At 40.8% G+C, this 24,208-nt stretch overlaps 1 protein-coding gene across 1 annotated transcript; it reads right to left on the bottom strand.

Moving 5' to 3' along the window:
• Nucleotides 1-22,577: 22,577 nt before the first annotated feature.
• On the bottom strand, nt 22,578-23,834 carry LOC147430140 (uncharacterized). Its single transcript, XM_086495473.1, has one exon. The coding sequence runs from the start codon at nt 23,699-23,701 to the stop codon at nt 22,670-22,672; it is 1,032 nt and encodes a 343-aa protein (XP_086351599.1). The 5' UTR covers nt 23,702-23,834; the 3' UTR covers nt 22,578-22,669.
• Between the last annotated feature and the right edge of the window lie 374 nt (nt 23,835-24,208).

Genomic DNA, 24,208 nt, shown 5'->3' with positions numbered 1-24,208 from the left:
TATCATCCACAAACAAAGTGTATCTTGGTCTCACGGCATGTTGTGTTTGTGGAAGATTCTCTTCAGCCCTTGCTGTCATGTACTAGAGATAGTGATGTTAGCTCACATGACATTTATGACACTTTGTTGCCTCTTTTTAGTGGTGGAAGTCTGAATGTAAATTCCAATGAGTTAAATGTACAACCTATGGGGGTGTTTGAAAATGTTACAGATCAGCCTGTTAATGATGCAGATATACATGATGTACTTGATGAGGAAAGGAATGAGAATGAGCAAGCTAGAGGTATGCCAAAGTGGTTGGCGCATACTTTTCATGATAGTAAATTGGAAGCACCTTTGTCTATTCGTACTTGTTCAGGTTCCACCATGCATCTTATGCATCAAATTGTTATGCTTTGGCTGTGTCTAGCTTACATGATGTTGAGGAACCTCCATGTTTTGATGAAGCACACAACTCAAAAAATTTGACGGATGCCATGCAACGCACTTATAGAAAAATAACATTGTTGACGTCGGAACACAAAAGAAGTTTCCCCAATATGCTGTATCATTATTTTTTGAAGCAGAATGATACCTTTTGTAATATCTGAGCAACCATTAGACTTTGTGGGAACGAGCCTCTATGGAGGAATGTATATAAGTCAATTTTTGTAACCCTAAGCCGAACTTTTTAATTAATCAAATCCAGTTATCATTGTGCATGGTGTCTAAGAGAGAGAGAGAGAGAGTGAGTGAGCGTGTGATTTCTTCTCTTCCCTACACATGCTATGAAAGATCCATTGCTAAAACAGCACCACCATCGTGTTAGCAACGGTGAGGGCTTCCATTCAACACCAAGAGTGTGTGATTCAAACTACGCCGCGAAGTGAGCTCCTATGAACTTCTCTAGGTGATTTTTCTTGCAAGCCAGGTGTCCGTTTGGTGAGTTCTTTGCAGCTATGGATTCACGGAGAGTAGGACTACGCATTAGGATCATATGCCATGAAAAATGGTAACTTGTATTTTGTTGCCTGTCTTTATACGTTATTATCGCAAGAGGTAGTTGGTGGTTGATTATCAAGTCACAGTCCATAGGGTATTGATCTCATGATAATGAGAGTTTATCTTGTGAGTTTCATGACATTTCGAATGCATTGGCCTAGATTCAGATAGCATTAGCATTGTAGGTTGGATTGCTTTCACTAGTTTGTAAGAATGCTTGGATTTGATTTTCTCTATTAGAGATTGTCTTAGAAGGTCAAGAAGTAGTTTCACACCCATCTTCTTGTTTCCATGCATCTATGGGTTAAGCTTCACCCTTGGCCAACACGCAGTTGTTGGTTTTTTTCTCGCTATGCTAGCGTTTCCTCGCGATGTACCCGCCAACATTGGCGCCACTACCAAGGAACGAAGCCCTAGGTAGATGACCTTAGAATAATCCAATAAGGTTAGAGTTCCTCCGGTGTGCCAAAGTATTCTTTCTATCTTAGTTTAGCTAGGAACTACAGAGAGGTGCTAGGAAGCATGTGTCTTGCCTTGGTCACCCATGTTGATGGTTTTAGTTTAGAATTGTATTGGTCCGGGAGCTTGAGTGATTGAAGAGGTAATAAAAGCATTGGCTAGTTCGTGTGTGTTAGTTAAGTGCTTTTCCACTCACAATTGCAAAAGTCCATTTTTTATGTTTAGGAGTAGTTTTAGGTAGGTGAATTGATCTTGATCTAGAGCTGTCATCAATGGAAATTTTCTCGAGTTGATTGGTTGCATTGAAATCTTGAAAAGAGAGTGATTCTTAGTTGAAACAGTGCAAAACAAGGTTCATAAAAATATTTTGCATGACTGAGGATTGCTGAGGGCATAAGAAGGCATCAGAAAGAGACCTGCATATCAAAATCTGAATTCTGCAAGGTTAGGCTTTATATGCGTATAAAGTCTCCAGGGCTAAAAAGAGACCAAACTTGTGGAAACTTATTATACCAAGATTCAAATGAGTATTTATACCCTAGGAACACCTTGAGTGGGAAATTTTGTCATAAAATTGGAGACCAAAAGCCAAAATTCGGAGTGGTTGTAACTTTAAAAAATCAGAAAATTGTGTTTGTAAGAACTTTGGAGCTTTAAAGTTTGTTGTGAACACATGTACATGATGCTGATAAGTAGGGGAACTTAAGGTAGAAACAAATCTGAATTTGAGATAGGAGACTTTATACACGTATAATGTCTCCAATATAGATTTGGGAAATATCCTACATGTTGTCATCACTAAGCCATTTGGGGGTGTCTATAAGCTTGTCTACAAAGTTCCATACCATTTGTTCAGCCAACTTTTCATCTGGAGAGAATTGCAAATTCTAACCAAAAACAAAGAAAAGTGGTGAATTGGTGAATCATTGACATCAAAACTTGATTTTGAGCACATATGCTTTGAGTGCACACAAAAGAGAACCTTGGGCTGTGATTTGAGTTCTTTTTTTCCAAATAGACTTTATACGCTAACAGCCCAGAATAGACTCAAATGGTACAAAAGTATATGCCCAAAGTTTCTTAAAGCCTTGGGGAAGTCCATAGCTTATATTTTATTGCATTTGGACCAAATATGAGCTTAAAAAGACCAAGAAACAATACAAACACTCTACACACCCTTTTTGGCCACAACTTGAATAAACTTGATCCCAAACTCAAGTCGGAGAATATCTCTGAAGCCCCTAAGTGTTGGGCTACCTCTAGAGCAAGTTTCATGTCAATTGGCTCAAAAAGACCTTATACGCATATAATGTGTTTTTTATGTTATTGGCCATTATTTGAACTTAAGACCATACAGGGAGTATGAGAACACAACTATAAGCAAATCAGGTCAAGCTGGTCAAAAAGCCGTTATACGTGTATAATGTATTTTTGACCCTATTGAGTTCCAAAGCTGAACTAGGGCATATCCTTGCATTCTAAGGGACCTTAGAAGACAATAGTCAAGATTACACTCAGGTTGGAAAGTACTTGAGCCTGTAAGTGTCAAAAAACACAAAAAAAGATCCAAAATCAATCTGCATCAAATTGTAACTGTGATCCAATTGTCATTTTGAAAGTTCTGAGAGTTACATGAATGGTAGAGGATATCTAGTGAAGAAATATTGCCATTTTTGAATAATAGACTTTATATGCGTATAAAGTCTAACAACCAGATTTAGAGAAAACTGAGTAACTTGAGCCTGCCAGGTAATCCCGTTTAGGAGGTAGTTCACAAGGGATGTCGTCAATAAAAACATCTTGAAATCCCTTGAGAAAATTGGATAACTCTAATTCCTTGTGATTGTCTATATTTTCTTTTGCTAAAGCATTAGGTTCATTTTGAGAATCTTTAACAAAAATCACGGAAATAGAGCTCTTTATTGACTTATTGAAAGGTTGTGGTAATAACATATACGGGAAACCAACCCTTCCAAAGGAAGCTTTGGACGAGAAATACTTGCATGTTCTTCCTAATCAATAGTGAATGTTACTAAAAGAGAACCACCATTGACAAAGATTTTTAGAGTCTAAAGTTTTGTACAGATATCCAACAACAAAGTCCAAACCAATCGGAAGTGCAATCAATCAACCAATTGGAGAGATGAAATATTCAGAGTAATACACAACAGAGCGTACTCTAAAGGTAAAAGGTTTGGATTTGTAATGGTGTGTTAAGGGATTGATGTATTTGAGATCAGGAATAAACCTCCAAATAGACCAAAAATCACAAGGAGATCAAGTCAGCATAGTGTCTATGGAAGAGAGTGTGACCCAAGCTAGAATAGATACACTAGCACCAATCATAGAAGATGGTAATGGAACCAACACCTCCTCTGAACAATCCTTTTATCTCATGGAGAAACGGAACACCGCGGTTAACCAACCAATCCAAGGAGAAGGAGGGAGCAAGAGCACCTCTAGAAACCCTCCTTGGACATTAAGGTTTACAACCCTTTACTTAGAAGGACCAAATAACTAATGAAAGTGGACGAAAAAGCATATGTATTGAGTAAAAACCAGTAGAAGGAGTGGATGCCCTTCTAGCGTACAATGATGGGGATAGATTCCATGATGAAGAGGGAACACATTACCTTATTGTTAAGGATCCAGAGAACTACAACAAGTATGGGGATAATGTGGTAAAGGGGAAGATGGTTTCTGAAAACACAAAAATACCTCCTCTAATAGACCTTCCTAATGCCACCCTAGTGTCTGACAAGAAGGTGACTAAAGTTGAGACTAGCCAAGGAGCACTAGGAATCTATGAATACCTAGATGGGAGAGTCAAGACATATTTTTGATGTCTAGCACCATTTGTCTTTGACCTAGGCACGAAAAAGACTCTGTACTTATTCTCATATGAATCAGAAGAGGGGAGTCTCATACTATATGTTGACAAGTATGGACAAGAGTATAGGCCAATAGAAAAAGCAGAGGTAGCAAGATTGATAGCCACTAGGGTAATTCCAATTGAACTTGCTACCACTCAAGGACTAAAACCTACCCCGAGTAAATCTACTAATTCCTTTGAGAAAATAGAGGAAATAGAGGATGAGACCATAATCCTAGCCAAGCAGGTAGAAATACAAGTTTTTCCTTCATATCTCAACATAAATCAAGAAATTTTGCAATCATGGTTGTGACCCACAATGATAAGGGAACAAGAGTTCTATAGAGGTGAAGTCCCTATTACAAATAGTTCATAAGTGACCCATATCGTCTCACCCATGCCCACTTACTCTTATTCTTATCCCAAGGAAAGCAAGGGACCAACAACAGTGCCAACCACAACAGGATTCCCCTATATGGAGAGAATCAAGACAGAAAGAGGGTTTGCAATGGAACCACCTGTTGAAAGTTCATATAGAGGATATGGGACGGGGGTGTAGTTGATGGAAGATTGAGACCTGGACTAGATCCTGTGAGGGGAGAAGGACGAGGAGATTCCACAGTTTGACTGGTGGAACAAAGACGTGCTAGACCTTCTCAAGTCCAGAAATGGTACACAAAAGGTATTCAGGAGAAGAGGATCCTAGAGGTCATGTGGCAACGTTCTTGAGTGATTCGAGTAGAAGAGGGTTAGAGACTTTGATACACAATTTGCAAGATTTGGACTCACCCTAGAGCAAGACGCCACCACCTAGTTTGACTCTGTTGAAAGGCGAGATTTTGGGACCATCCAAGAAGTTTGTGATGAGTTTGTGGAGGAATTCTCTCAAAGGGGGATAGCCCACAATACCGTATCTCAAATCCACAAGTTTAAACAGAAAGAGGGAGAATCTGTTAGGAAGGCATCCCTACGGTTGAAACAATACGTAAAGTTATACCCAATGGAAGAACTACCTACTCAATCCAGACTGATGTTGATATTTATCCAAGGATTGAGAAATGCAGATCTTTAAAAGGATTTACATATGAAGAAAGGCCCCACTCTAAATGAGTTAACCAAAGAGGCTTTGTTCCTTATAGATAACTGTGAGATCTATAGAGTTGGAGATCTAAGAGATAGAGATGATGATTCATCATCTCAACAAAGTGGGTCAAAGTTTGGGAAGGCAGTACAACGAAATGAACCAAGAGTAAATCAAGAGCGACTGATAGAGGAGGTGCTAAAGAGGATTAGCCCATTTGCCAAGACTGTTACAAAGGAATGCTACTATAATAAAGGGTATGTGAGAGAACGACAGTATGTTTCCCAACCGCAAACAGCACCACCTCAAGTGCCACCTGTACCTAGATATACTGCAAGGAATTTTCCAGGACCAACTGGAGTTCAATGACCACAGCCAGTTTTAGGGCAACAACCACCACTCCCAGGGACAAGACCGATAGGTGTGAGATACATGCCCGCTGTGGAAGAACCAGAGGAACAAGCCTCAGTGCCTATCCCTGTTTATTATGAAGAGCCAAGTGGAACAATGACCTGCCCAACATACTACCCACTAGAAGAGCCAAGAACTCCAGAACCATGGAGTATGATCGGAAATTTTGGACCACCAACCACGGCACAGGCTGCAAGAGAAAGTAGATATAGTTGGACGAAAGAACATTGTTGTTCATAGCCAATGGAGGTTTCAGTGGATCAATACCTGCTTCCCAAAAAAGGGTATGTGAGATAACGACAGTATGTTTCCCAATCGCAAATAGCACCACCTCAAGTGCCACCTGTACCTAGATATACTGCAAGGAATTTGCCAGGACCAACAAGAGTTCAATGACCATAGCCAGTTTTAGGGCAACAACCACCACTCCCAGGGACAAGACCGAAAGGTGTGAGATACATGCCCACTGTGGAAGAACCAGAGGAACAAGCCATAGTGCCTATCCCTGTTTATTATGAAGATCCAAGTGAAACAATGGCCTGCCCAACATACTACTCACTAAAAGAGCCAAGAACTCCAGAACCATGGAGTATGATCGGCAATTTTGGACCACCAACCGCGGCACAAGCTGCAAGAGAAAGTAGATATAGTTGGACGAAAGAACATTGTTGTTCATAGCCAATGGAGGTTTTAGTGGATCAATACCTGCTTACCAACAAAGGGGTGCTCAAGGATCTCTACGACAACTATTGGGACCTTGCTATAAATGTGGGGGTGACCATCTTATGAAAGACTGTCCTCATTCGGAAATTGTCCGAGTCAATGCGTATTGTCCAGATTGCGGCATCACTCATTTGATTGCCGATTGCCCAAAAAATCCACACAAAGCAGTTAAAGCAACCATAAACATTTTGGAGGCTATCCCTTCAAGCCCTAGTTCCGAGAATGAAACAGTAATACCGAGCTCAGGCTCAAAAAAAAAAAGGGGACTTGAAAATGAAGAACCAAGATGTAAAACACCTAGCATTGAATGGAAAAGACAATGAAACACATGGAAAGCTAGAAAAGCACGGGTAGAAGTGAGGAAAGAAAGAGAACAAAATGTCATAACGGAAGAATTACAACAAACAAAAGACAAACTAGAAAAACTTGAAAGACGAGCACTTCAAAAACCAGAAGCACCAACAGACATAGAGCTTGAGAAGAAAGTGAAATCCAAAAGTGCGAGATCAGGCGGATCCATGCTAGTAGAAAAAGTAAACAAACATCTAGACGCACTCTTGAAAGCATACGACTCAAGGCTTAAAATCGACCAAACTCAAGAACAAAAATGGATGACATATCCCTATGCTAAGTTGAAAAAACAGAGACTATAAATGTGTCAAAAGATGATCCAAATTGCGCAAACATTTCTAGAACCAACTTCAAGGAAACAGGTGGAGGAGGTAGAACTTCCATACCAATGCCAAGGAACCCTCCAACACACGAATCAAAACGACTAACTGTTAGTCCAGAAATTGAATTAAAACTTGAACATACCATAGAAAAACCGGGGATAGTGTTGAACACAATAGCCTCAACATCAGAAGGGTTCCAACCTATCACACCTGAATTGTATAAAAGCGACGAGGGCTTAAATGATATTTGGAGAGAGATAAGGGAAGCAAATGAAGCTAATTAACTAAGCCAAAGGGTTACAAAACCAGTATGAGAGAAGATGAATTCCTTCCTCCTATTGAAGAGTTTGAGGCAGGGCCTCAAGCAGATCTAGACATGCACTCTTATAGGGGAGACAAGGGATCTGTGAAATCTTGGGATAGCCAACCTGTATCTCTGAAAATGTTACCCTCATATATATGGGATATTATGAAGCAAAGTCAAATGTGAAAATTGTACCATCACAACAACTCGGTACAAGGACGGGTATGGACTCCCAGGGGTTGATAACACTCTTATCAACTCCAGTAATTTGTACCATTACTCTAGCAGAGCTTCTAATATTAAGACCTAATATGTGGAATATGGTAGGAAAATGTCTCAAAAAATTTGGAGTAAGAGATCGGAATGCACAAATGTAGGAAGGAATCAAGGAATTAGAAAAACCTCAAGTAAACATGCAACCAATGCCTTTAAATAAGGTAGGAGAATACTGTGAAGGGGAAGATGGCAATAGCATGCTCCCGATTGAATTAGATGGTGTTACCACCATGGCAATTCTTGACAGTGGAGTGGGTGTGGCCATCGCGACAAAGGATGTATGGAAGAAATGGAAAAAACCAGCTTTGAAAACCACCAAAATGAAGCTACAACTGGCAGACGGTTTTATGGAGAGACCCATATGGCTTTTGGAGAAAATAGTTGTTAAGTCTTGCAGAATCGAGTACAAGCATACCTTTGCAATTGTGGATTTTGGCAAGACAAATAACTATGACATAATACTTGGACAACCCTTCATGCGACAATGAAAGATGGTCCAATATTGGGGCTACAATCACATATACCTCAGACACATGGAGACTACTACAAGAATAAACCTTAAAGACCATAGATGCAAAGATGTCAACAAAACCTCGGTAGAAGAGTTCCATTTTCCATGATAGTAGGATCAGAACTCCCTAACTAGCTAGGTAAACCAAAGGAGTTATGGATGTGTTGGGCATCCAATTGTGGAAGCCTAAAACGAGAAGATTTTATTCTAGACAGAACAATCAAGGATACGGAATACATTCCAGAACCTTTTCCAGAAGAGTACTTAGAACCTTTAGAATGGACACATATTCTAGCAACCTTAGACGTGTGTGCTATTGATGAGGGACCGAAGACTAAGTTTTGTGACCAGGATGGGTATGATGTAGTTCCATATTACATGGTTGTGTTAATAGAAGATGATGGTTACCAAATCTCAGGTGAATCAAGAAAAATCGAACATCAACGAGAAATGAATGGGGAGTTGTTCCATGATTCTACAGGTCATCTTGAACGAGATGATGATGCAAATATGAATGTTCTGACAACCCCAGTGAGCTAGAGGAAATGATACTTGATGTAAGGTTTTACAATTTTCCAAATCAAAAACCAAGACGTCAAGCACATTACAAAAAATGAAAAGAAGCTCACAAGGCCAGAGATAACCCAATGCCAAACATTAAAAACAGAATGGACTTCTTATCTTTGAGGCAAAAGACTACATTAAAAACAAAATATCAGCTCAGTTCTCTCAAGATCGAGACCCTAGGACAAAAGACATTCCTAGGGATGTTAAAAAACAAACTCAGAGGCTAAAGGTAGAAACTAAATCCAAAAGAATGGAAACAAAATCAAAATTAGAAGAACCAAAATTGACAAAACTTGAACGTAAGAAGAGGTACCAAGAGCTCAAGAAGACTCTCAGAAAAGCATGGACAACCAAAACAGACAACAGAGAGGATGAGAAAGACAATAACAAGAAAAATAGAAGTGTACCATTCCATTACAGAAAGTTCACCATTCAAGACCGGAAGATAGTGCTGACATAGCCCAGAAGAGAGCGATGGGAGAAAGAGTCTTATGATGGGCCGGAAGATGCAAACAAAGTAGACCTAGCACAACCTAGAGAGACACCGCAACCCGTATATATAGCCACAGACCTAAGTCGAGACGAGGAGGAGGAGCTTCTTAGCCTTCTTTAGGAATATAAGGATGTGTTTGCATGGTCTTACAAGGACTTAAAGGGAGTGGATCTGACAATATGTCAGCATACTATCCTATTAAAACCTGATGCAAAACCAAGCATACAAAGGCCTTACACGTACAATGATACCTTTGCTAAGCGTATCGAGGAAGAGATTGATAACTGAAAGACGTAGAGTTTATCTATAAGATAGAACACACTGATTGGGTATCCCCAATTGTTGTTGTACCCAAAGAATGGCAAACTCCGAGTGTGTGTCAACCTCAAAAAAATCAATGCAGCCACAATAAGGGATAACTATCCCTTGCCAATTATGGCCCACGTCATTGAACGAGTAGCAGGAAAGCGTGCAAATTCCTTCTTGGATGGGTTCTCTGGTTACAATCAACTTGCAGGACCAATATAAAATGGAATTCTCCACAGAATGGGGCATATTTGCATATTGGGTCATGCCCTTTGGGTTAACCAATGCACCTGCCACATTTCAAAGATTGATGGCACATGCCTTCAAGGAGTATTTAAGGAATTTCTTGGAGATCTATATGGATGACCTATGTGTACAGTCTTGTGGAACACCTCAAAAAGGTATTCGAGAAATGCAGGACATATAGGATTTTCCTTAATCCAAAAAAATGCATTTTCATGGTAAGACAAGGAAGAATCTTGGGGCATATTGTCTCGGAACATGGCATTTCCACAGGTTTGGATAAGATTAAGGTGATTATTGAAACACCTAAGCCTATCAATGCAAAGCAAGTATAGTGCTTCATGGGACATTGTGATTATTACAAGAGGTTCATACACATGTATTGCACGACCACTGTATAGACTTATCGTGATCTTTGAATGGATAGATAAATGCAAGGAATCCTTTAAGAAATTAAAAGATGCCTTTGTATCCGCTCCAGTGCTACGAGCACTTGATTGGGAAAAAATCTTTCACGTCCATATAGATGCATTTGCATTTTCTATCGGATGTATTCTCACTCAACTAGGAGAGGGAACCATGGATTTCCTAGTCATCTATTCTAGTTGACAACTAAATAACGCCGAAAGGAATTACACAAACACTGAGAGAGAGGGGCTTGGAATGATTTATGCCGTTAATAAATTTTGGCAATATCTCCTCACAAATAAGTTTGTGTTTTCTACAAACCATGAAGCCCTTTTATACATTGTCAACAAACCATGCAACAATGGACGAATCATAAGATGGTTCATCATATTGTTGGAGTTTGACTTTACCGTAGTGGTTAAGAAGGGGAAGACCATCTTCGAGTAGACCACCTCTCTTGATTACCTAATGGAGACTATCTAGTGGGAGTGGATGATGATCTACCATATGCATATCTCTTCAATATAGAAATGGTACCTAAGTGGTCCCAAGAGATCATCAAGCTACTATCAGAGGTGGGGAATTCGATAAAACAGACCTAGACCTTAAACGAAGAACAATTCACCAAGCTAAGAACTTTCAGTTGGTTGGAAGACATTTATATAATTTAGGCTCCGACGCATCCTAAGAGTGTGCATAAACCCTGAGGAATATGAAACATATTTGTTGGAAGTGCATATTCAAGCATTAATGTTTCATTGTTCAGCCACAAAAACTTTCCAACGACTACGACAATTAGGAGTGTATTGGCCAACTATGCGCATTGATGTTCACAAATATGTCACTAGTTACATCAAATGCAGATCAAGCCCACCCATTAAACATGCCACATTGTTTCAGATAACTCTTACGCCAGAATGGAGTCAATACATTGTGACTACTTGGAAAGACAGGCGTTTCCTAAAAATATCACCAAAGCACGACAAAGAACGATAGAAATAGAAGCTCATGATTTCACTCTTATTGAAAATGAGCTTTATAAAAGGGGAAAGGATAACCAGCTTAGGTTATATGCAATGGAGAACATGTTCCAATCCTGGAACAAGCACATGGAGGGATTAGTGGGGGCCATTTCTCAGGGGAAAAGATATCAAAAATTGTCCTCACCTCGGGAATTTGGTGGCCAACATTATATATGGACGAAAACGAGTATACAAAACGATGTGAGTCTTGTCAATAAATCAACGTACCAAAAAAACGGGATGAGATGCCCTTACGGCCAATGATGGGAGCTAGAGCCTTTGTCAAGTGGGGAATAGACTTTGTAGGACCAATATCACCCTCTGCTTACAAAACACATGCCCAGTACATCATTGTAGCCACTAATAATCTCACAAAATGGATAGAAGCTAAAGCTACACAAAAGGCTCATGACGAGACTACTGCACAATTTCTATACAAAAATGTCTTTGTTAGATATGGTCTATCTATAGAAATTGTCAGTGATCGAGACACACATTTTATAAATGAGATAATTGAAAATCTTCTTGAAGACTTCATGATAGTTCATAAGAAGTCAGATCCCTACCACCCACAGACTAATTGCCAAGCAGAAGCTACAAATAAGACTCTATGCACAATCTTAACTAAGACAGTATCAAAGTCTAGAACGGATTGGGATCAGAAACTACATTCAACTTTATGGGCGTATAGGATTTCTTACAAAACCTCGATAGGCACAACAACGTGCAACATGGTGTTTGGACTTAATGCTATACTGCCTATAGAATTCTTAATCCAAACCCTAAGAGCAGCACAATGTCTAGAGTGGACAGGACATGAAATGTCCTCACGTATAGATGACCTTGAAAAGCTAGATGAGCTTTGCTTGAAAGCAGTAACTTCTATTTACGCACAAAAACAAAGGCAAAAAGAATTTTTTGATAAGCATGTACGCTCTAAAAAATTCAAAGCAGGCCATTAAGTGTTGGTTTACACGTTAAAACTACATGCAAAGAAATTTAAAAAGCAAGAGACGGGACCCTTTGTGATTAAAAACTTATCACCAAGTGGGGCCGTCAGGCTTGCTACATTGGATGGGGAGGAAATGCCTAACTGGATAAGTGGTTGCCAACTAAAAAGATTTCATCTACCACTAACCCCAAATATGCTCCAACAAATCCATCAAGCAAAGAAATGGACGCAAGCAAAACAGAACATTGTTGTAGAAGCTCAAGCAGAGGCTAAATAAAGGATAGCAAAAAAGAAGCTTCTTCAATGACAACAACAACATGGACCACCTCTGAAGATAAATGCAATCTAGGTCATAGAATTTGACAACGAGACCACACAGGATCCTAATATTGATGTCAAAATTGGACACAATCAAGTGAAGGAAACAACGATACTTGATTTGGGAGCTCAAGGCAGCTTGATCTCCTACAACCTTTACAAGCAACTTCAAATTGACAACCAATTACAGGAGACAAAGAACGAGCTCCAAAGTTATTTAAAGCATTTGATTAAGGTTCTAGGATGGATAGTACTCAGAGTACAGGTAAACCAACATGTCTATCTGCATAAATTTCATGTGGTAGAAGATACCAGCACACAACATGCCGCATTGTGAGGGAAACCTTGGTAACGAATATTTAAGGTACAACTTGACTGGATTCAAAACATTATGAGCATAGAATCTGATCCAAAAAAATAGCAAGTTCATTTTGCTACAAGAGTGGAAAAAAACAATCAGTATTGCAACTAGTTGACAAAGGAAAGCAGTCCTTACAAGCACCCAATGACCCACAAGGGATTCCATAGAGCAATTCAAGGCAAAGACTCTAGTATAAAATGGGAGCATGATATATCATAATCCAAATAACAGAAGTCACCAAAGCGCACCGAAAAAAAAGCAACATGGTCTGTACAACAAAGCTATCAAGTAGATTTGGGTCAAAAAGGATTAATTGACCAAGGAGAGCAACCAAAAAATTTTGTTAACCCTCCAACGACATCTCATACAAAAAGGAAGCCAAAACCACACTCTTGCCGAAAACAGATATGGGTACCAAAGAAGATACTCAGAACTCACAACCGCCATACCAAAATCTGGATTCAAAAGCAAAAACTTCAAGAACTGCCAGTGCATAATTTCTACAAACAACAAATGACAAGGTCCAATCAACTGATATCGAAGGTTCAATGGTGGAGACCTAAGCAAAGAACAATCACAGATACCAAAACACTAAACAACCTGGCTTCACAAACTCTATTGACCATTAAAGAAAGAGCCAGAATACTGGAGGGCTTATTATTTAGACGACTTCCCCAGGAGCATACTTCCATACAAAGCTTCAACATCGACTTCCAATAATCATTAGGCTTATACCTTCCTCTTGCACATCATTAATTTTTCCATACATTGCTTGCGTATGCATATAGGACCACATTACATGGCCAGCATTAGCTCTTCTTAAAAAAGCCCATACACAACACATGCTCGAAGGTGCAACACGATCGTCCAGGAGGACTTTGACTAAGAAGGGGGGAGGAATCGACACGCTACAAGTATAAAAAAAGTGTAAAAAAGGGCACTGTTTTTCTTGTTTTTACGGATTTTTGTGTTTGATTGCAAATATTTTGGTACATTACAGTAGATATGCCCTTAAATATTTTGTAATAACAAGATGACATAGGAAAAACACCAAGGTGAGACTCTAGGTGTGTGTGTGTGTGTGTGTGTGTGTGTGTGTGTATCTAAAAATTGCAGTTTTCATGCAAAAAAAGCAAGAAAATGGAGCAATCCAACCAAAAATACTACGGATAGATGTATATAGTGGTTTGTTATGATATTACCTAATTATCTTGATTTTTTTATCGTTTCGGGTCAAGTTAGATATATTCCTTTATTTTTTATTGTTTTTTCAGCCAAAAACAAAGAAAAATAGAAAAAGCAGGTAAAATGACAACATGGGGACAAAAGAAAAATACAGAAGTGATTAATAAGTGATTGACCGCTTATGGTGAAGACGGGGTGCAAATATGTTAAAAGTTGCAGAAAGCCAAATTGGCCGATTTTTGGCCCAATTGACAAATCTTTCAAAAACAGAGCAACAGGAGTCCAAATGAAGAAATTTTTGAGCCTATAGTACATTTCACAACAAGATAGAAGCACATGTCAAATTTGGTAAAAAGTGGTCCAGGAACCTCAATATAAGTTCTTTGGGGCCCACTTAATAGCTCATTTTCACTATTCACAAGTGAGAGAGCTTAAGGGACCTAGAGCGATCGGATCTTTTGTGACTCTGTACGACGCACACGACACACGACTGGCGCCAAATATGAGAGGTAGACTTGTTACCATGAGCTTTTCTGGTTCTACACTCTCTTTGTCGATAGTCACTTCAAATGATTGATTTTAAAGCTCATTTTCAACATTTTTTATTGTCCTTGAGAGTGTAAGTGATGCATGAATTGCCTTTGTTTCTTTTCTTCAATTGCTTCCATCGTTTTCTTTGAAGTAGGTTTCTCGTTGTTGTGGTTGAAACTATTGAGATGAGAAAGCTTGTTATTCTTGCATCTTTAGCAAAGAGGGAGCCTTCCAAAAGTGATCTTCTTGAGAGTCTTCATGCCAAATTTTATTGGATTTGTCCACAAGAAGCACTCTTCTTTGCTTCCACACACTGTTTGGAGCGTTTTCAAAGCTCTAATATCACTGTTGGCTTCCTCATATCTTCCCAACACTTTCAACACAACGCCAATTCATTAAATCAAAATAAACTCGCCAAAACAATTGATCAAATAATCACAATACACAAGGAGAACAACATAAACAAGAATCAAAACACAGAATACCATACTGGGTAACCAACCATCCCCCTCAATCAATATGATTGAGTAGTTTCCTTATGCCTTTTTATTCACCTCATGGAGTATGAATTACAGTAAGATAAATATACGAAAGATAAGAGAGCATGAGCTACACAATCAAGAGTGTGTATGCCATGAGCTACGCAATCAAGAGAGTGTATGCCATGATTAAGAGAGAAAATTAGCATAAAAGAGAACAAAAATGTATCTTCTGTAACTTTGCTCTCGTGAAGATTTTGATGGCTCCATTCGATTTAAAAGGGGGACAAAACATCGGGTCATCTTATTAGGATTCTTTTGGAGCACTCGACTTTCTTGTGACTCAGTCAAGAACATGATTCACCTTTTCCTACTAAAAAGGTGCGATGCGCGTGAAGATGCAATTTTGGGATTCCCTTTCTCTCTTCACGCATGCATCCAAAGTAAACGTGGATGCTTTTCACTTAAACTCTGAGAATAGTAAGTAAATGAGATTTTGATTTACATTGCTTCTTTTGAATGACTTTTTAGATTTAAACATAAACAAAATTGATAAAATGTTGAAAAGTAGTAATTGTGATAATAATTGTACAGAAAGATAATGTTCTTCTAAATGATTAAACTTTATAATTGCAAAGCGATATGTGGAAGCAAATTCATCAAGAATGGTAGGACTTATTTGTTCATGGTAGCCCAATTCAAGCATTTTAGACCACTAGTACTTTATGGTGCATGTGGATTGAGGCCAATATTGATTACATTATGCTCGTACTTGAGTCTAACTGAAAAATATATCATTAGGAGATGCTTGCTAGCCTATTCAAATGATATGTCCTCAAGAAAATAATGGTAGTTTGATCCCACATTACCCTCTCACAACGTTTAGAGTTGGGTTGTCTTTGTTAATTTATTAGGACTTGAGAGAGTGATGATGAGGGCTTCTTCAACATAATATGCATCAAGGTCCTTGATCTTATTGTTTGAGTTTACACAATCACGCTTGGTCTAGGTACTCTCCTTTGTCATCACAAACACCTATAACATTGATGAGAATAGATACTCTCCCTTGCTTTTCTCTCTTTGTTTGGACTTTCATTTAAATAGTCAATACTAACAAGTGGATTATGTTGTTTGTGGATAGTGGCACATGGGTTGGGAGTGCAGGTTATGATTCCTCTTCCATTCCATGTCTAGTAGTTCATTGCTTATGGTTGTACCTCCTGCTCATATGGTTTAGAGAGTAGTTTGAGGCCTCATGTATAGCATGAGCTACTTAGCCTCCATTATGGCTTTGTGACTTGGGGCGCTGCCTCTGGAGGTTTCTTAATTCTCATTTGCTTTATGAGGGGGCTTGTTGAGTACCCTTTTTCCATGCTTAAACAACCTGGTTATTAGCATGAATTTTAGATCTATTCTTGATTATGGTGCATTATTTTGAGATGTAGCAACAACGAAAGCCAATCCCTACTACTTCCTACAACATTTGTGTGGAATATATGGTGCCTACACGTTCTTAGTCAGGAGCCATACAAAACTCCTATCGAATCTCTCTAGAACCTCTCATTATCTGTCAGGGCTATCATATGCTACATATTTCTATTAGCACACCCTTCCATGGAAGCGGTGGAAGGGATCTCCCTCGATTCCAAAGGAATTGGTCTCCAACTTCAATCTTCTTCTATCTTAGGCATGGAGGGTCTCCTAGCTTTATGCTTCCCCAATGGTTCCTCTTGCACTCTTCTTACATGCCACCTTCATGTGCATACTTTTGGTGGCCACTGGCTTTATAGACGTTGCATGGTGCTTGGGGACAAGCGCATCCCAAGGATCTTCTAGCACACTTAGCAACTGAGTTGTGTGTGTGTGCCGAGAGAGAGAGAGAGAGAGAGAGAGAGAGAGAGAGAGAGAGAGAGAGAGAGAGAGAGAGAGAGATGAGTGTGCAAGGAGAAATGAAAGTAAAAAGAGTTAATCTTTTCCCACATTAGGGGTGTCGTTTTCAGACAATCATTTTAGGATAACGGAATCGCCATACAGAGGTAGCAGATATTGCTAGTGTAGCACTGTAGGAGCCTACCAGCTCTTCACTCTATGAAGGCTTTGGAAGGAACATGCACCACAACCACCAGCTTGCTCAGGATGGCCGTCTTCGACACAAATTTGCAGAAGGTAGAAGCCTCAGGATGTTTTCAAAGCGTGGTTAGCACAGTAATGGAAGATGGTGTGCAGGCCTCCGACATCCGTAATAGCTTCTTGCCGAGCGTCCTCAGTACAATTTGTGAATGTTGGAGGGCATCGGTACATGCATCCGCAGAGGAGGATGTAAGGATCTGCAGAAGCATGAGAAGGGCCTTTTTGCTCTCCCCGACCACCACATCTACCAGACTGCTAGGGCCATTGTAGGAGATGTTGAGAATGTTGAAGACCCGAGGGATCATCATGGAAAACTTACCGCACCACTAAGTGCAGGGGAGGGGGGTTTTTTTAAAAGTTACATAAGCATATAAGTTAGGGGTAGGCCCCCAATAGTTTCTCCCAATCTTAAAAATAAGGGAGGGGGGCATCATATTTTGGGGGGGGGGAGAAGTGAGAAAAGGGGAAACTGAGAAGAAGTTTTTGTGTTTCAAAATCATGTCTTCCCAAAAGAGTCTTCCCTCAAGCTTGTGAGTCAATAACTACAAAGATACATGCAAAAACTAACACTGCTTTCTATCAATTGTTTGTTTGTGATTATAGCTCATTTGTTGAGGAATGAAAGCTATAAAGAGTTTGTATAGATGCAAATTCACACGGAGAAACTCACACAACTTTATAACCATGTTTTTTGAGTAAGTTAGATGGGTCAGTGATGAGGAACATAAATTAAAAGTCAAACTAAGACACACTGAGTATACATCTAGTTATCAACAGAAGTGGTTCCTTAGTAGATTGCCAGTAACTATGCTACACACTCTTTGACTAGTTTTACTCAGTTAGATCATGTGAAATCTAAATTCTATATGCAAGATAGGGGTATGCTACTTTTCTTCATTGATTGACGTATAAGCGTAAAAATAGGGGTCATATTTCCTAATATGAGTCGTATATAGAGGTTTTATCACAGTTGTCCGCTCGTCAATGGCGTCTCATTTTGTATATAGAGTGAATCCCTCGGGGTTGAAGATGACACCAACACCACTCGTCGCAACACACATGTCCACATCACGTGGTGATGATGTACACAGAGAGTACAATATGGCAAGGGCATGCAATCATGCGTCTACGACATCGATGTGAGCATTGGGATGTGTGATTTTGTGAGGATGTGAAGAAGCTGGTGTACATTGTTGGAGGTGGAGAGAGAGGGGTCACAAGATGTGAGTTGGGATGTATGCTCGCTGGCAAGTAGGGGTGGAACGGCACCGGGAGCAACGATGTTAGGTTGAATGTTGTGATCTAGAGTGGGGCAATGTGATGGAGTTGGGGGCAGGTTGAATTTCAGGAGTGGTGACATCAACTGCGACAAGGAGGGGTCGGATGTCGGCAATGGGGGCGATGACAGCACGATTGGAGGGGCGGCGGGATCAGTAGGAACGGAGAGACGCAAGCACGGGCAAGAGGCGGGGGGGAGCGAGGTGGGCAAGGACGGTCTTCCACCTACTGGGGGAGGGGGAGGGGTGTTTGAAAAGGGTTGGGGAGGAGCAGAGAGCGTCAATGTGGATGTACTTGTTGAGGATTAGGTCAGGAGAGGTGGGTTCGGAGGCGGGGTACTCGCGCCAAGTGTTTGTGGGGGAGGGGCTACTGTTGAGCAGGAGGGTGTTGTTACATGCGCCAGACATCAATACAAATTCTAGAAGATGATGAGCAGAATTAGAGAGGATGTTAATAGTGAGAACTTTGGCTTGTGAGTTGTATGGTGGTGATGGCCTTTGACGAATCTGCTAATGTAGGTAATGAGATTGTGTTGAAGGGGAAGAGACCAAGGTTCCATAATTCACGCTTTACAAAAGTGGCAATACTATTTATATGTTGCCGAGTTTGAAGTAGTTTTTTACCATTAGAGTATCATATGGTTTACTACTCAAACGAAGTTGAAGGGCTGTAAAGCTAGATGGGCATAAATCCTTCAAGATTATCATTGTAAGCTATGATATCGCAAGGGGCGATATAATGTAGTAGCAGATGCACTAAGTCGAATGCCTCATATTAATTCACTTGCTTTTACGGAAATAAAGAGTGGATTTTTGGAGTCATTACGTAGCAAGTGTGCACAAGATCAATCAAATGCTAAAGTGTGGAGTGTAGTTTTAAAAAGGGATCCCTCGATCATACTCACATGTCTCTGTACAGCCAGATCAACATGTCTAAAACTCCAACACACATAACTCCACTCTACTCAGGAAGAGTTTAAGCGATGGAAGAATTTTTCCATTGATGATGGCTACTTACTCCACAAGGGTAGAGTAGGTGTGCCAAAGGACTCAAACACTAGGTGCCAAATCTTATTTGAGTGTCACGATAGTCCAAGTGCTGGTCATCCAGGTATTCGTAAGATGTATGCCTTAGTTTGACGACAATTTTATTGGCTAGGCTTACATCATGATGTTCAAGAGTACGTACTAAACTGCCAACAATGCCAAGTTAATAAGGCAGAGTGCCTGAAGGTGGGTGGCCTTTTACATCCTTTAGAGATTCCACAAGGTAAGTGGGAGAGTATCTCTATGGATTTTGTAGTAGGACTAACGTACTACAAATCGTGGCCATGATGCCATAAGGGTAATTGTAGAACGTCTCACAAAGATGGGTCGATTCATTCCCACTAAGACTACGGTAAGACATTGGAATTAGCACCGCTATTTGTAGAGCATATATATAGACTCTACGGTCTTCCAGCTAGTATCGTTAGTGACAGAGATCGAAAGTTCAATAATCACTTCTGGAGAGCTGTGTTTCAAAAGCTGGAAATTAAACTTAATCTAAGTACGGCTGATCATCCATAAACAGATGGTCAAACCGAAAGAGTTAATCAAGTGCTAGAGGATATTCTACGAGCGTACGTTATCAAGAACCAAACCAATTGGGAAGACTACTCACCTATATTGGAATTTTCTTATAATAGTTCAAAGCATGTGACTACAGGTTTAGTCCATTTATGCTTTTATATGGATTTCAACCTAGATCACCCGTTACGGTGGGGTTGGCTAAGGAGAAGATACAACAAGCGAAGGATTTTCTCCAAGACCATTTTGACACGCTTCGAGTTGCTACACAGAATGTTAAGCAAGCTCAAGATTGATATAATAAGTACACAGATGAGCATCATCGTCTTGCTACTTTCGAAGAAGAAAACAAGGTTCCGGAGCATTCAGAAAGTTTGAAGACGGTAAACATTCACCACGCTATTGTGGACCGTTTACCATTTTCAAATGTATAGGTCAAGTGGCCTATAAGTTAGCTCTTCTAGAGCACTCACAAGTTCATCTTGTTTTTCATGTTAGCCATTTACGAACAGCTAGGACGGAATGATAATTCCATTGACACAGGTGTGTTAGTTGACCTTATCGAATCGCCAAGCATCTCTCATGAGTCCGAAAAGATGTTGGATTTTCATGAACTTTGTACCAAGCATCATGTCAGATAACAAGTGTTGGTTAAATGGCTAGATAGACGTGAAGAAGGTTCTACATGGGAGAATGTCTCCACACTTAAGAAACGTTTTTCTACCTTGAAAACGAGTTTCCAAGGGGGGGGTAATGTAAGGACATGGGTCCTACGGGCAAGGCCACCGGCACGGCCGGATAGTGTGTACGCTAGGGGGAGGCTATAAGATAGCACAGTTGGGTGGAGACTAGCACACGCATTACCACCGCCCTTTCATGATTCACTTTTTCCTGCTAAAAAGGTGTGGTGCACGTGAAGATGCGATTTTGGGATCTCTTCGAGCATGCATCCAAAATAGAAGTGGTTGCTTTTCACTTAAACTCTAAAATAGTAAGTAAATAAGATTTCTATTTACATTGCTTCTTTTGAATGATTTTTTAGAGTTAAACATAAGCAAAATTGATAAAATAATTAGAAGCAGTAATTGTGATAACAATCGTAGAGAAAGATAATGCTATTCCAAATGATTAAACTTTATAATTGCAAAGTGGTATGCGGAAGCAAATTCATCAAGATTGGTGAGATTTATTTCTTCACGGTAGCCCAATGCAAGCATTTTAGACCACTAGTACTTTATGGTGCATGTGGATTGAGGCCAATATGGGTTACATTATGCCCGAACTCGAGTCTAACTGAAAATCTATCATTAGTAGATGCTTGCTAGCCTATTCAGATGATATGGTCCTCAAGAAAATAATGGTAGTTTGATCCCACATTCCCCTCTCACAACATTTGCAGACGGAGATTATGGTTGTGGGATGGAGTTTGGTTGTCTTTGTTAATTTATTAGGACTTGAGAGAGTGATGATGAGGGCTTCTTCAACATAATATGCATCAAGGTCCTTGGTCTTATTGTTTGAGTGTACACAATCATGCTTGGTCCAGGTACTCTCCTTTGTCAGCACAAACACCTATAACATTAATGAGAATAGATACTCTCCCTTGCTTTTCTCTCTTTGTTTGGTCGAATTTCGTTTAAATAGTCAATACTAACAAGTGGATTATGTTGTTTGTGGAGAGTGGCACATGGGTTGGGAGTGCAGGTTATGATCCCTCTTCCATTCCATGTCTAGTAGTTCATTGCTTATGGTTGTACCCTCCTGCCCATATGGTTTAGAGAGTAGTTTGAGGCCTCATGTATAGCATGAGCTACTTAGCCTCCATTATGGCTTTGTGACTTGGGACGCTGCCTCTGGAGGTTTCTTAATTCTCATTTGCTTTATGAGGGGGCTTGTTGAGTACCCTTTTTTTCATGCTTAAACAACCTAGTTATTACGATGAACTTTAGATCTATTCTTGATTATGGTGCATTATTTTGAGATGTAGCAACAACGAAAGCCTACTACTTCTTACAACATGTGTGTGGAATGCATGGTGCCTACACGTTCTTAGTCAGGAGCCATACAAAACTCCTATCGAATCTCTCTAGAGCCTCTTATTATCTGCCAGGGCTATCATATGCTACATATTTCTATTAGCACACCATTCCATGGAAGTGGTGGAAGAGATCTCCCTTGATTCCAGAGGCATTGGTCTTCAAGTTCAATCTTCTTTTGCCTTAGGCATGGAGGATTTCCTAGCTTTATGCTTCCCCAATGGTTCATCTTGCATTCTTCTTACATGCCACCTTCATGTGCATACTTTTGGTGGCCACTGGCTTTATAGACGTCGCATGTTGCTTGGGGACAAACGTATCCCAAGGATGTTCTAGCACACTTAGCAATTGAGCTGTGTGTGTGTGTGTGTGCAGAGAGAGAGAGAGAGAGAGAGAGAGAGAGAGAGATGAAAGTAAAAAGAATTGCCCACATTAGGGGTGTCGTTTTGAGACAATCGTTTTAGGATAACGGAATGGACATACAAAGGTAGCAGATATTGCTATTGTAGTAACCGCAGGAGCCTACCAGCTCTTCGCTTGGTGGAGTCTTTGGAAGCAACCTGCAGCACGACCACCAGCTTGCTCGGGATGGCCGTCTCCGACACAGCTTTGCAGAAGGGAGCAGCCTCGGGATGTTTGCAGAGCGTGGTTAGCACAGCAATGGAAGATGCTGTGCAGGCCTCCGACATCCGTAATAGCTTCTTGCCGAGCGTCCTCAGCACAATTTGCGATTGTTGGAGGGCGCAGGCACATGCATCCGCAGAGGAGGATGTAAGGATCTGCAGCAGGAGAAGGGCCTTTTCGCTTTCCCCGGCTGCCACATCTGCGATACTGCTAGGGCCATCGTAGGAGATGTTGAGAATGTTGAAGATGACGCCAACACCACTAGCCGCAACACACAGGTCCACAGCACGTGGTGATGCTATACATAGAGAGTACAATGAGGCAAGGGCATGCGATCGCGCATCTGCGACATCGATGTGAGCATTGGGATGTAGTGATTCTGTGAGGATGTGAAGAAGCTGGTGTACATCGTTGGAGGTGGAGAGAGAGGGGTCGCAAGATGTCAGTTGGGATGTATGCTCACTGGCAGGGAGGGGTGGAATGGCGCAGGGAGCGGCGATGTTAGGTTGAATGTTGTGATCTGGAGTGGGCGCATTAATGTTGATGGAGCTGGGGACAGGTTGAATGTCAGGAGTGGTGACGTCAACTGCGACAGGGAGGGGTCGGATGTCGGCAATGGGGGCGGTGAGAGCACGATCGGAGGCGCGGCGGGATCGATAGGGACGGAGAGACGCAGGCACGGGCAAGAGGCGGGGGGGAGCGAGGTGGGCAAGGACGGTCTTCCACCTACTGGGGGAGGGGGAGGGGCGTTTGAAAAGGGTTGGGGAGGAGCGGGGAGAGTCGATGTGGATGTACTTGTTGAGGATTAGGTCAGGAGAGGTGGGTTCGGAGGCGCGGTACTGGCGGCGAGTGCTGGTGGGGGAGGGGCTATTGTTGAGCAGGAGGGTGCTGCTTAACGCGCCAGACATAAATACAAATTCTGGAAGATGATGAGCAGAATTACAGAGGATGTTAATAGTGAGAACTTAGGCTTGTAAGTTGTATGGTGCTGATGGCCTTTGACGAATCTGCTAATGTAGGTAATGAGATTGTGTTGAAGGAGGTGCCCTTTTTATATGCTGGGGCTGTCAAGCACGACCCTTTCCTCCAGCGCGTTACCCCTGTTCATCGTCGGCTTGACTTAAGTCTTGAACACCCTGCCACTTTTACATTGAATATTTTTGTGGATGTCTAGTTGTCAAACGTTGAAGTCGTCCTCGTGAACGGGTAAACGGGAAAATTCATAATTCCCTTTTCATCCTGATTCCTTAATGTCGATGAAACCATCAAGATTCAGACGGTAAAAGTTTAGGGTGGGTTCACATGAGCAGATGGCCGTGGTACGCACGTGGCATGACCTCATTGGTGAGGAAAAAGGTTTGCTTTTATGCGTCCCCCCCCCCCCCCCCCCCAAAAAAAAAAAAAAAAAAAACACA

Source organism: Adiantum capillus-veneris, chromosome 22 (assembly GCF_014529385.1).
Source record: "Adiantum capillus-veneris isolate H3 chromosome 22, ASM1452938v2, whole genome shotgun sequence".
NCBI lineage: Eukaryota > Viridiplantae > Streptophyta > Polypodiopsida > Polypodiales > Pteridaceae > Adiantum > Adiantum capillus-veneris.
Note: the sequence above shows the minus strand (reverse complement) of the source record. Positions and strands in the feature narration are given on the sequence as shown.

Excerpts from the sequence above, each read along its gene's own strand:
- LOC147430140 (XM_086495473.1), bottom strand. The coding sequence starts at position 23,701 with ATGTCTGGCGCGTTAAGCAGCACCCTCCTGCTCAACAATAGCCCCTCC.